Source organism: Mobula birostris, chromosome 8 (assembly GCF_030028105.1).
Source record: "Mobula birostris isolate sMobBir1 chromosome 8, sMobBir1.hap1, whole genome shotgun sequence".
In the NCBI taxonomy this organism is placed as follows: domain Eukaryota; kingdom Metazoa; phylum Chordata; class Chondrichthyes; order Myliobatiformes; family Myliobatidae; genus Mobula; species Mobula birostris.
Genome location: NC_092377.1, coordinates 98979765 through 98994153, shown reverse-complemented (window position 1 = coordinate 98994153; position 14389 = coordinate 98979765). Strand labels below are relative to the sequence as shown.

The following is a 14389-nucleotide window of genomic DNA, read 5'->3' as shown; positions in this document are numbered from 1 at the left end:
CACCACCATATCATCTTGGCTGATTATTTCTCTCATCCCCATAACCTTTTCATCTGCCCTCTCCTACTGCTTACTCCACTGCATCCCCTCTCTCTCCAACCTCGTGAGTGCTGGAACCAGTAATCACTGACTGCCATTGACCTGGCTGATGTTGAATAGTTCATTGGATATCAAACCAGGGAATGTTTAATCCTTGGGTTGTACTTCCTGTTGGATTCTACGGATAGCCACTGACAGTGTTAGTACTTATTAACTTTGACTGAAGGGATTTGGAATGGATATTAGAATGCTCAATATGCTTGGGCTGGTACCAGTCCCTTTTCAGAGACAAGGTGGTTTCAGAATATAACATTGCCTGGAAGTAGATGCTGGGGATTTAACGCACTATGCAGTGAGCTTTTAAATTTGAAGTGCCGCAGCCACTTGTGACAGCATTGACAGCAGCAAACAGAAATGTAGTTCAGCAGGATGATCGAGTGATAGATGTAGACTTAATTAACTTGATGTCTGTTTTGTTCTGTTAAAGCTTATATGGCCCCTGAAGTTATCACCAGAGCAAAGGGTGAAGGACATGGACGTGCTGCAGATGTGTGGAGTCTTGGGTGTGTCCTTGTGGAAATGGTCACAGGCAAGGTGAGATGTGTAGAATGGTGATGCATGGATATTCATTTTGGTGTATGTGGCAATCTGTAATGACTGTCAGAGACTCTGCATGGTAACTTGTGCTCAAGCACACCTCGAGGTAACAGCGTTTCTGTGTAGATTCTGTAACCTTCAGTTTTATTTTGGACAAAGAGATTTGAAGGGCATAGGAGTCAGGCAGGAAGCCAAGATCAGGTCAGCAAGAGGCAGAACAGACGCCAAGGGCCACAGCTCCTGTTTTTGGTATATGCACTCAGTGGCCACTTTAGAAGTGCCTCCTATACCTAATGAAGTGGCCACTAAGAGCATGTTCCTGGTCTGCTGCTGTAAGGTTCAGTGTTGTGCATTCAGAGATGCTCTGCACACCACTATCATTTGAGTTGCTGTTGCCTTCCTGTCAGCTTGAATGAGTCTGGCCATTCTCCTCTGACCTCCTATTAACAAAGCATTTTCAGCCACAGAACTGCCACTCACTGGATGATTTTTGTTGTTCATAACATTCCCTGTAATCTCTAGAGACTGTTGTGCGTGAAAATCCCAGGAGATCAGAAGCTTCCGATATTCAGGCTACATCTTCGGGCACCGACAATCATTTCATGGTCAAAGTCACTTAGATCACATTTCTTCCCTGTTCTGATGTTTGGTCTGAACAACTGAACCTCTTAACCATATCTTGCGTGCTTTTATGTATTGAGTTGCTGCCACATTTTGCTGATTAGATATTTGCATTAACGACAGTTGTGCCTAATAAAGTTGCCACTGAATGAGTATGAGTGAGTGTGTGTGTGTGTGAACATCTAAGATGTTTGTGAAACATTTACCTGGAGCTCTCCTTTAATGGCGTGTTCCACAAACTAGGGTGAAGTCTGTGGTCTCTGGGTAGAGGTTGGTGGCAGTTTCAACTGATGTGTTGGAGCAGTGGCGTTTGCATACTGGACTGGAGCACTGGTACCACATTGTGTCAGACAGAGGCTGCTGAGTCCTTGCTAGATCTGACACCTGTGACCTTTAGCTGCTTCTACCCACACAAGTTTAAAATTGAACAGTGCATCTATTTAACACCGTAAGACATAGGAGCAGAGTTAGGCCATTCAGTTCATCAAGTCTGGTCTGTCATTCCATCATGGCTGATTTATTATCCCTCTCAGTTCCACTTCTACTGCCTTCTCCTTGTAACTTTTGACGCCCTGATTAATTAAGAACCTATCAACCTCTGCTTTAAATATACCCAATGACTTGGCCTCCATGGCCATCTGTGACAATGAATTCCACGGATTCATCACCCTCTGGCTAAAGAAATTCCTCCTCATTTCTGTTCTAAGTGGACGTCCCTCCATTCTGAGGCTTTACCCTCTGGTCCCAGACTTCCCCACCATAGGAAGCATCTCTACATCCACACTGTCTAGGCCTTTCAGTATTCGATGGGTTTCAATGAGATTCTAACCCCCCCGCCCCACCCCAATTCTTGTAAAGTCCAGTGAGTACAGGCCCAGGACCATCAAACATTCCTCATACTTAACCTTTTCATTCCCAGTATCTTCTTGTGATCCTCCTGGACTCTCTCAAATGCCAGTACATTTTTTTTCAGATAAGGGGTCCAAAACTGCTCACAGTATTTCATGTGGTCTGATCAATGCTTTATAAAGCCTCAGTATCAGATCCTTGCTTTTATATTCTAGGGTCCTCTTGAAATGATTGCTAACATTGCATTTACCTTCCTTACCACAAACTCAACCTGCGTTATTCTTTAGGGAGTCCTGCATGAGGACTCCCTAGTCCCTTTGCACTTCTGATTTTTTAAATTTTCTCTCTGCTTTGAGAAAACCAAGATTCAGTTTTCAGCACCAAGACTCCAAGCTACTTTGTATCTTTGTATGATTCATTTAAGTACCAAAAGCTTTAATCAAATGTCTTGGGATATGAATCAGGATCCTCTGATCCTTGCAAGGGGGTTGGGTTTGCTTTGTAACATTTCCTCCAGATTCAAATTGACCAATAGATGAGTCAGCTGGATTACAGCTCATCACTGGGCAGTTGTCCAGTTTAGTCACATGGTGAGTCATGCCCAGTCTAAAGTCTTATTGACAGCAGGACAAAAGAGTTTGTTCTCCATGTGAATCACATAATTGTTTTCTTTGCTGAAACAGAAAATTGTAAATGAGTCCCTCAAGCAAAAGTGTTTGATTGACTTTCATAGCCAATGTCTTTTCTGGTGACCAAATCTTAAATGGTAATTTGAAATAAATATAAAGTGAATTTAAATGACCACATTTTATGAATTTCATCTTTAGAGGAACTTTTGGAATAGTGACTTAATTATTACAAGTTTCTCTAAAGAATTACTTTTGATGTGAATTAAATCATCTCACCACAACATACATCAACAGAAGCAGGAGTAGGCCATTCAGCCCCTTGTGCCTGCTCTGCTGTTCAATAAGATCAAGGCTGGTCTTGCACCTCATCATCATTTTCCTTTACTAGACTGTAAATAGTTGGTTGAATGACATTTGTGACAGTGGCATAAAACAAACTTGTTTCCTAGATGGTTAAAATTGTGTCTTTCACCTAAATACACTCAATTCAATAATTACTTGCACTTTCACTTTTACCATATGAGGATATTCCAAAATAGTTTATTTTGGACTCTGAGGGAAAATCATTGTGTTGAGGAGGCTAAAGTAGCATTTAAGACAAGGCTTTAATCACCTTTGAAATACCTGGTGTGTCCACTGTCACTGCAGAGGGCTTTGCTGTGTTGTGAAAATTTGTTAATCCGTTCCTTGAAGATCTCTGAATGCTGGAATGGTCTGTGTGGTCGGAAGTGCAGTGTCTGCTACAGGGAGACAATGCTTGTTTTGCAGAACTATTTTGTTTCTGCGTATCATTTAAAAATTATTTTACTAACCATAAAGGAGAGCCTCTTCCAGTCACCATTGCACATTTCAATGGCTGCGCGCTGTTCTCACTGCTGCCAACAGGAAAGAATCCCACACCACAAGGTTCAGGAACAGTTATCACCCTTCAACCATTAGGCTCCTGACCAGTGTGGGTAACTTCACTCACCTCAACACAACCTGTGGATTCACTTTCAAGAACTCTACAACGCATGTTCTCAATATTATTTAATTTACTTATTGTGTTTTTTTTTTGCATTTATACTGTGTCTTTTGCATATCGGTTGTTAGTCAGTCTCAGTGATTGTTGTTTCTTTGTTCTGTGAAAATTATTCAGAGTGACATATATGTACTTAACTTCAAAGTTTAGAGTAAATTTATTAAGGTACAACAGCGAAGTGGTTTTGGTAGTCTAGATAGATCCATCCTGCTCTTGTACATTTCCAGATATTAGCTAGTCAGGAGGTGAGCAAACCAGCCTGTAGAGAAAATTGGAGGAAATGGTGCAAGTGTCTTAATGGCAATAAAACATTCACGCTCCAGAAATAAAACTTGCTTTCTTGCCAGTTACAAATGCTAATATGAATGTCAAAATTTGGCTTTACATTGTATTTTTTTGAATATACAATAATTTTTAAATATTGCATTAGCAAGCTATACACAGACCTGTGTTGATTAAGTTGTTTAGTACTCATATTACAGGAGCATTTGTGGGTACATTACAGTATTTGGTGCAGCTACCTGGAACATTCTTTTTTCAGTCCAGTTTCATTTTCACTCTAAATGCAGAGATTACACTTTACTTCAGCTTCTAGGAACCTTTTATTTGTTGTAATGTAAGTGTCATTCAGCTACTTTCTTCCCATTATTTGACCTTTGATTACCCTTTACAACGGATAGGATTGTAGTCCAGAAAGCTGTGTGTATGATTTGTTTTGCTGTGTGAAATTTGTTTTCATTATTTAGTACTGTCTGAAACTCCCAAATTCTTCTTTCAATTATTTTGCAGAGGCCTTGGCATGAGTATGAGCACAACTTCCAGATCATGTACAAGGTGGGAATGGGTCACAAGCCTCCCATCCCAGAACGGTTAAGCCCAGAAGGCAAGGACTTTTTGTCCTATTGCCTGGAAAGCGATCCAAAGCACCGGTGGACATCTAGCCAACTTCTGGATCACCCTTTTGTCAAGGTACTGTGAAAGCTCATTTATTTGTCTCAATTCCGCATTCAGTTGGATCTCGGCTTTCGCAGATAACAAGATTATAAGCTGTTTGGTAGCATTCATTGATCTGCCTGAGTAGTTCTACTACTGCTCATGGATCTCTAAATATCTTAGACATGGTGGGTGTGTTTGTGGCATTTTGAAATAGCCTGCCAATGTTTTGATACTCTCTTTTCACTGGTGTAGACCTGAAGATGTTGTCCCATCCTGACTCCTTTAATTAGGGCAGCATTCTAAGTTGCTTTCAAGTCATTATAATGATGAATCGACCCTCAGTTACTTTCCTATGACTTGGACTGAACTACTACCATTTTGATTGTAATTTAAGATACTTTGTCTGCCCAGGTTTGCTGTGATGAAGAATGAGGCTGCCTGATCAAAAGCTCGAGTGGTTTCCGACACACAAGAAGCAATCACTACTGCAAGTGCCAAGAACACTCTCTAACCGTGGGCTACACGGACAGCTGACCAGGGTCACTGTACCACTGCTTCTGTGAAGCTGACAGTCTGAAACTGCACACGTTGGGCATTTGACTGTCTAACAAATTAAAATAAGCTGCATGCTCTATTGGAAGTGCCATTACTACTGTACAGACTGTTGTGGTTTCTCTCCCCATCCCCCTGATAACCCATCCCCTTACTATACCTTGCTTTTGGAAAACATAATACCCGGCTATAGTATTTCAAATTTCTATAGGTTCCAAAGTTTTGTGTTGTCAAATATTCTAATTTGTAAAATGTTTTTATCCTGTTTGTTGTACTACAAACCTATTATATCGTGGAAGAAGAATGCACTGACTCCCATGAACGTTTGCATACTCAAGTTTATTCTGCAGCAACTGTAGACTGATTAATGAAATACAATTGTTTTCCAATAAATTCTTTATTTTAGGAATACTGGTGAAGTGAGAATGAATCTACATGGTTGGGGACCTTCCTTGCATAACATTTTGGTGTTTTGTTTCGTGGGAGAAAAATGCATATTCAATTAGATTTAGCCATTGCTTTACTATTGAAGGAATTGTAACAGTTTGGAGTAACTGCTTGGATTTTTTTTACAAGTACTGTGACGATCACACTTCATTATAGGTTAAAATTCAATCTGTTTTGTAATCAACTCAATTCGTATTTGAACAGTTATCCTCCTACAGTTGACTGCATTCTTTGAAGACATAAAATTAAGGCTTCTGGAAACAGGTAGGGAAATTATGGAAACTATGATTAAAGAAGAGGAAATATTGGCACTTTTGTGGAATATAAAAGTGGATAAGTCACTGAGTCCTGACAGGATATTCCCTAGGACCTTGAGGGAAGTTAGTGTAGAAATAGCAGGGGCTGTGACAGAAATATTTCAAATGTCATTAGAAACACGCGATGGTGCCCGAGGATTGGTATATTGCTCTCATGTTGTTCCATTGTTTAAAAAGGGTTGTAAGAGTAAACCTAGCAATTATCAGCCTGTAAGTTTGACGTCAGTGGTGGATAAATTAATGGAAAGTATTCTTAGAGATAGTATATATAATTATCTGGATAGACAGGGTCTGATTAGGAACAGTCAACATGGATTTGTGCATGGAAGGTCATGTTTGACAAATCTTACTGAATTTTTTGAAGAGGTTACTAGGAAAGCTGACGAGGGTAAAGCGGTGAATGTTGTCTATATGGACTTGTGTAAGGCCTTTAACAAGGTTCCACATGTAAGGTTAGTTAGGAAGCTTCAATCATTAGGTATTAATATTGAAGTAGTAAAATGGATTCAGCAGTGGCTGGATGGGAGACGCCAGAGAGTGGTGGTGGATAACTGTTTGTCAGGTTGGAGGCCGGTGACTAGTGGTGTACCTCAGGGATCTGTACTGGGTTCAATGTTGTTTGTCCTATACATTAATGTCTGGATGATGGGGTGGTAAATTGGATTAGTAAGTATGCAGATGATACTAAGATAGGTGGAGTTGTGGATAATGAGGTAGGCTTTCAAAGCCTGCAGAGAGATTTAGGCCAGTTAGACGAGTGGGCTGAAAGATGGCAAATGGAGTTTAATGCTGATAAGTATGAGGTGCTACATTTTGGTAGGACTAATCAAAATAGGACATACATGATAAATGGTAGGGCATTGAAGAATGCGATAGAACAGAGGGATCTAGGAATAATGGTGCATAGTTCCCTGAAGGTGGAATCTTATGTGGATGGGGTGGTGAAGAATTGCTTTTGTTATGCTGGCCTTTATAAATCAGAGCATTGAGTATAGGAGTTGGGATGTAATGTTAAAATTGTACAAGGCATTGGCAAGGCCAAATTTGGAGTATTGTGTACAGTTCTGGTCACCGAATTATAGGAAAGATGTTAACAACTTAGAGAGAGTACAGAGCAGATTTACAAGAATGTTACCTGGGTTTAGCACCTAAGTTACAGAGAAAGGTTGAACAAGTTGGGTCTTTATTCTTTGGAACGTAGAAGGTTGAGGGGGGACTTGATAGAGGTATTTAAAATTATGAGAGGGATAGATAGAGTTGATGGTGGATAGGCTTTTTCCATTGAGAGTGGGGGAGATTCAAACAAGAGGACATGAGAGTTAGGAGACAAAGGTTTAGGGGGAACTTCTTTACTCAGAGTGGTAGCTGTGTGGAACGAGCTTCCAGTAGAAGTGGTAGAGGCAAGCTCGATATTGTCATTGGAAGTAAAATTGGATAACTATATGGACAGGAAAGGAATGGAGGGTTATGGGCTGAGTGCAGGTCAGTGAGACTAGGTGAGAGTAAGCATTCGGCACAGACTAGAAGGGCTGAGATGGCCTGTTTCCGTGCTGTAATTGTTATATGGTTATATGGTTTTGAACAAGTTTACTGCATCTGGCATGTGTTCAGCTATTGCTGGTAAATCCACAAGAAAAACATTTGTTTTAATTACTGCATTTGAACGGTTCAAAGGCTAAATACTTCAGAAGCCAAAAATGACTCATGGATGAGACACTAGTTCCACTACAACAGCAGGGCAATTGCAACAAAGTTTTTCAGTTTTATATTCAAATTCTTAGTTTTAGGATAATTCTTCTGGAATGCAGCTACAGTCCTGCAAGAAATACACCATCTTTCAAAAGACCAAGGAAGCTCTGGTGCTCATCCCTAATTATTTTTGAGAACACCTTGTGTCCGTGCAGCTGGAAGCAGGCAGTGAACCAGTAACTGAGAGGTCAAGTGTGTAGCTGGGTGAGGTCCTAGGTGGCGAGGATCCAATATGTTTGTTTAATTTGCAGGTTTGGAAGGGAATCTTCAACTACAGAGCACTGAATCAAAAGTGCAGCTGTGGGAATGTCCTCTGGTGTCAAATCTCCCATCATACTCCTGCTTTACACCTTGCCAAAGGTGGAACTGAATGAATTATTTCTTCTTCCTCTGATCTGCTTGGCTACTTAAATTTCAGTTCAGAGAAATAAACCATCACAGAAGTCCCAAGAAACGATGAGGTGGTCTAAATAATGTAAGTTCCTGGGGCTTTGAATGTTTTGTTAGACTGTAGTATTTGCAAACAACTCTAAGTCAAATTAGTCTACTTATGTTAATAACAAGTTACAGAATTTCTTTGGCCTGGTTTTGATTAACATTTAAATTGCATAAAGCTTGAGCACAGATGGTCAGATTAGAAGCGTTAGATTGACCTTCAAGTAGGATTAAAAGTACTTTATCTTAAAGGTGCTTTAGAGGTACGTCATGGGCAAAATGACCTGTACTGTGCTCTAAATGTGTTAAGCTGTACATTTACCCTGCAGACCTGTCCGCAATTGACCAACCTTAGTTTTATTGTCCAAGTGACCAAAGCAAGAGAAACATACTGATCTGCAAGAGGAATGTACTGATCTACAACACATTTCATGTGCTGTTTATTAAATCTTTTCCTGCCAAATTCCTTAGTAAATGTACACTCTATTGGATTCAACTTTTTAAGCAAAAATGTAAGTGCAGTAATTATTTTGCAGTGAACCCTTTGCCTCATGCTACTTGCTGAGTTCTTCCACTTTTTAAAAAAAAATTGTGAAGTACTTGCCACGTATACCCTGAATTCGGTTCATTATGGGTCCAGTATAGAAAAGTTATTTTTGAACCAAAAGTTACTTGCCCATGTAAGTGTTAAGACTGCTGATAAGTACAAAGAGCATTCAACTTAAGACCTGAAATCAGTCAACTTAAGGGATCTCAACAATAGCATTCAGAATATGAGGAGTTCTCTGTTAAACTAAAGGTTCTGTTCCAGTACATTGAAGACTGCCAAATTCCATAGCAGTCTGGAAGTGCTACCTATTTATTACCTGGTCTTATTGCTTCAAAACTTTGCCTCTTAGACTCTGTTCACATTCTCCAAGGTTTACTCCTTTGCCAAGAGCACAGCCCAATATGAAACATTTTAAATTTTCCCCTGTAATACCTTGAGTGGAACCACAGCTTTAATTACTTGAGTTCCTTTATTATTTGCCTTTGATTCCTCTCACGGGATTAAACGCAGGTAAGACTGACTTCAAAGGTTGATAGCTACATTTTTGTTCATGAATTCCACAAAAATTTAGTAATATGACCACAAGGATCCTGTCAAAACTGAAGGACGAGAGTAACAATTACAATTGTGAAGGAGAAGCCAATAAACAAAACCAGGATGTGGTACAAATGGCAGAGTTTTGGATCGATTTATAAAAAAAATGAAGACTGCCACTGAAGTCGTCAAGTCCAAATGCAACCAAGTCCTAGGTATAATAAATGATTTTAGAATAACTGCTACTGCAAACACAGGAAATAAGACAGATGAAGTAATTGTCCACATTGACATTCCTAAAGGGGAACTAGTCATGGATGTTGTTGGGCTACGAATAGAACTTACCCAGGAGTGCACAGGCGACATTACAAAGAACTGTGACTTTTTTTTTTGTAAGCCTGCTACTTCAGCTCAATTTGAATCCCTGTTTTTTATGATTGAACTAACCACAGGCACAACTTGCCCACACTGCACCAGAATATGTGGATCCCGGATCGGCCTCTACAGCAACCTGAGGACTCGCCAATAGACAACCCCTTGGGAGAGCATAATATTTGACTCGAGCAATCCCACTACTGCTATTTTTATGGTTGAACCATGAATAGTCCTGCAAAACCCTACAACTAAAGTATAGATCTTAGCTGTTAATTGTTTGCCAATTGCCACCAGAGGGCGCTATTGTACATTAAAGCCACTGCCACCCCGAACTTGAGCCATCGCTCACTGTCAAGTTAATGCAGTCACCTCCTACTTGAGCTCAATTTGATGTTTGACATTTCAATTCACTAAGTTCCAAATATCAAAATATTACCTAACCTAGCTTCAAAATGCAACAATATCAGAGATAACGCTCAACTTATGATTCCACTTATGGTATTTCCTTACAGCATTAGCTTTTCAACAGAAAATTTGCAGTGACCTGAAACTGTTAATTGGAAGCTGAGGGTATTTGAACAGCATTCTCAAAATTCATTTTGAATGGCCCTAGAACGTTAATAGGGATGCTACTAAATTAATGCTGGTGAAATAGGTGCCAGATCAAATCATGTTTACAATTATTCTAAGCAGCCACAGAAAGTCCAGCAAATGCAATTTGATTCTTGCTTAAAGATTGCTTGAAATCTTGGATTAATGAGAAATATTATATGAGTGCAGATGCACAGTCCTCATTGTAAATTTCAAACAAAGTTGGCCACAAAAACCCAGTGACATCTGCTGTCAATTCAGAGAGGCTGCTGAGGTCCAAGAACTGTGATGTCAATAAGAAGGTTCAACAGCTAAATTATACTGAAGGCTTCTCAGTAAAGCAGGAAGGAAAATGGCAGTTTTTATTCATCTACTTATTGAAGGTATGACAGCAGCTTATTCAGCATAAACTTTATATTTTAAAATTGTTTATACCTTGAAATATTTGACAAGGAGCAGAATTAGGCCAATCATCATTTCTTATTTACATTATTATTCTAATGTATTATCCTTCTCAACTCCATTCTCCCATAACCTTTGACTCTTTGAAATCTTCACTTGCAATATACCCAATCTCTTGGCCTCCATAACCATTTGTGGAATAAAATTCTACAGATTCATCACCTTCTGGCTGAAGAGATTCCTCCATCTCTATTCTAAAGCGACGTTCCTCTATTGTGAGGTGTTACCCTCTGGTCCTAGACACCCCACTATAGGAGACATACTCTCCACATCCACGCTATCTTGGCCTTTCAATATTCAGAAGGTTTCAATGAAATCCCTGCCCCACCCCCATTCGTCCAGACTCCAGCAGATACAAGCCCAGTGCCACCAAATGCTCCTCATACATTAACCCTTCATTTCCAGGATCATTCTCATGAACCTCCTCTGGACACGCTCCACTGCCAACACATTCTTCCTGAAATAAGAAGTCCAAAACTGCTCCAAAACTATTTTGGGCCAGAATAGTTCTGACCATAATGATGGCAATTATGCCTCAAGCAACAAAGACTGTGTAGAATTACAAAACAAACAGTTCAGGAATATCAGGAATTTACTGTTTTGATAAAATAACTAAACAAGGCTTACGGAAAACACCAAATTTTGGAGTTCCGTTTTAATCCATGCTGCTGAAGAAATCCTCACACTCCTTTCCCAGATGGTGAAATAATCAGATTTGTCATCAATGCGACTATAATATTCAGACCAATAGCTTGTTTACCATAATCAGGCTGAGGTAATTAACAGCTTATTTTATTGAACATAAAAGCTGCTGATAGTTACTGCTTTTTAAATGTAAAATTCTAGAAATAGTCAGCAAATGACTGGACTTGGTGCACTGAACACACTGGAGTGCCTGGAATTGTGATGTGAAATGTTTCACCACCATCAATGTAAACTGGTCCGATCAATCAATCATGATTTTGTTTTTAGTAGAATCAGCTCTATGTACATTGGCCACTGTGACAGCGAGCTCAATAAATGTAAACTGGTTGTAGTAAGCTTTTAAATGGAATCTGGTGTTATACAAATGTTGTCAACACCCCCCCCCCACCCCACTGCAAGAATGCAACTTTCTCTGTGCTAGATAGCAACAATAGTAGCGTGATCACTCGAATTACGTATGATGTTCTCGCAAGGGGTTATAATGGAGAACGTGGGGGGCTAATGCACAGACAGCCACCACATGGTCTTGACAGATCAGGATTAGGGGCTAGTGGCATGGCTTGCAAAGCTACTGCAGCCTTCCTTTGCCTTCACTGTCGGGATGAATCATCATATGCTACCAGCTCCACTGCTGAGGTTGTGGTTGGATGGCTCTTTGTCTGGAACCCCCCCCTTCACCTTACTGCCACTGATAACCCTACCAGGAGCTAATCTCCAGAGGGCACAGGTCTCGAGAGCTCAGGCACTCACAGACGTCTCCATGGCAAGGTGATGACCCTTGGAGAATAGCAGCAACAAACTCTAAGCAAACATAAGCATGTGTTGATAACTTTCATTGAATAACCAAAGCCCCCAGCTAGTGCTGAGCATCGGTCTCGCTGGTACAGTGAACAACTGCACCTCTAACAGACTTGGCATGCAAATTTCATTTTGCTCCCACCAGTATAATAACCAGAGTGGATAAATATATTTTTAGAAGGCAGAAATCACTGCACAGTAGCAATTTAATGGGTTAATTGCTGCATGATATTACAGCCATCCCAAATCTTAAACACTGCTTTTGAAATGTAAGGCATTTAATTCTAGCCCAAGTCATTAGATAAATCAACTTAAAATAAAAGAAAGCAGGCAGCAGAATAATAATTAGCTCTCAACAATAAACGTTTTATTATGTACCTCCTATACTTAATAAAGTGGTCACTGAGTGTAGGTTTGTGGCCGTCCTCTTCAAGGTTTGGCATATTGTGCATTCATAGATGCTCTTCTGCACACCATTGTTGTAACACATGGGTATTTGAGTTCCTGTCAGCTTGAAACAGTCTGGCCATTTTCCTCGGACCTCTCTCATTAACAAGGCTCTTTTTGCCCATAGAACTGCCACTCACTGGCTGTTTTTTGTTTTTCACACCATTCTCTGGAGACTGTTGTGCATGATAATCCCAGGAGATCAGCAGCTTCTGAGATGTGCAAACCATCCGCCTGGCACCAATAATCACTCCACAGTCAAAGTCACTTAGATCACATTTTTCCCCAGTCTGATGTTTGGTCTGAACAACCACCGAATCTCTTGAGCATGTCTCTGTCTTTTTTATGCATTGAGTTGCTGCCACGTGATTGTTTGTTTAGATATTTTAATTAACAATGTGTACCTAATAAAGTGGCCACTGAGTGTAGATTGATGTGGCTTTCACTGTTCAAACCATCAGAAATTGGGTCTTGAAAGATTCAGCACAATGGAGAAAATCACCTCACTAAAGAAATCACAGCAATTTCATTCATTTTTCCTTAACTGGTTCTTTCTTATATTGGCCGTAACACTTTTTTCACTCGATAAATAATGGGATGTAATTCATGCTCAGAAATTTAAGTGCAGGATTCTACACAACTTTTATTGCTGAGGGGGAAAATAAATAGCTTTTATTTCAAATTAATGTAATAGCAATTGAAAATGCACAGCAAGTTTGTACTCTGGCTTTGATGACAGATCAGCAGCTTGCTTCAATTTGACTGGTGCTAGAACCACGTCCTGTACTGGCTTACAGACCTGAGGCACAACAGTTTGTTGCCTTGCTATGTCATTGCGCAGCGCCTCACCTGAGCTCTGATTGCAGTTAGGACAGGATTCTGTGGGGCAAGAATTCAAATGCACCAATAAGTGTAGAAATGGGAGAGCTGTGCAGCTGAATAGCTCAACTCCAGAAGTGGAGGGCTTTTCTGCTCCTGCCATGGATTCTAGATAGGTGGGTGGTATAAGAATGGAGGGGAAAAAAAACTGAAATTTGATGGGACTAAAGAATGCAAACCATTCAAAAAAAGATTAGAAACTGGATCAGCAAATTTATGGATGACACCAAGAGTAGGGGCATGGTGGACTGTGAGAAAGGCCACCAAAGCTTGCAGTGGGATCTGGACCAGCTGGAAAAATTAGCTGAAAATTCCAGGTAGGGCTTAAACAGTGAGCAGTAGGGCACTGAGCAGTGTGATAAAACAGAGGGTTCTGGGAATACAAATCCATCCCTCCTTAAAGTGGCATCATGGGTAGACAGAGTTGTCAAGAAAGCTTTTGGCACATTACCCTTTATAAATCAAAGTACTGAATACTGGAGTTGGGGAGTAATGTTGAAGTTGTACAAGATTAATATGAGGCCTAATTTGGAATATTCTGTGCAGTTCCAACCACCTACAGGAAAGAATGCAGAGAAAATTTCCGAGAATTTTGCTGGGAATTAAGGACCTGAATTATAGGGAAAGGTTGAACAGGTTGGGATTTTATTTCCTGGACCAGAGGTGAATGAGAGGAGATTTGATAAGTCATATATCAAATGAATAGGTGTATAGATAGGGTAAATGCAAGCATACTGTTTCCACTGAGGTTAGGCGAGACTATGGTTAAGGATGAAAGGCGAGATATTTAACAGGAACTTGTTCACACTCGGGGTGTGGAATGAGCTGCAGTGCAAGTGGTAGATGTGGGCTTGAT

At 40.2% G+C, this 14389-nt stretch overlaps 1 protein-coding gene across 3 annotated transcripts in view; it reads left to right on the top strand.

The window, feature by feature from the left end:
• The window catches only part of map3k4 (mitogen-activated protein kinase kinase kinase 4), a 217038-nt gene extending 211382 nt beyond the window's left edge, over positions 1–5656 (top strand). For all 3 annotated transcript variants that reach the window (XM_072265759.1, XM_072265760.1, XM_072265758.1), the window contains 3 exons: positions 527–633; positions 4546–4725; positions 5104–5656. In XM_072265759.1, the coding sequence (XP_072121860.1) occupies positions 527–633; positions 4546–4725; positions 5104–5124 (308 nt within the window). In that variant the 3' untranslated portion in view covers positions 5125–5656. The remainder of the gene's footprint in view (positions 1–526; positions 634–4545; positions 4726–5103) is intronic.
• The last annotated feature ends 8733 nt before the right edge of the window (positions 5657–14389 follow it).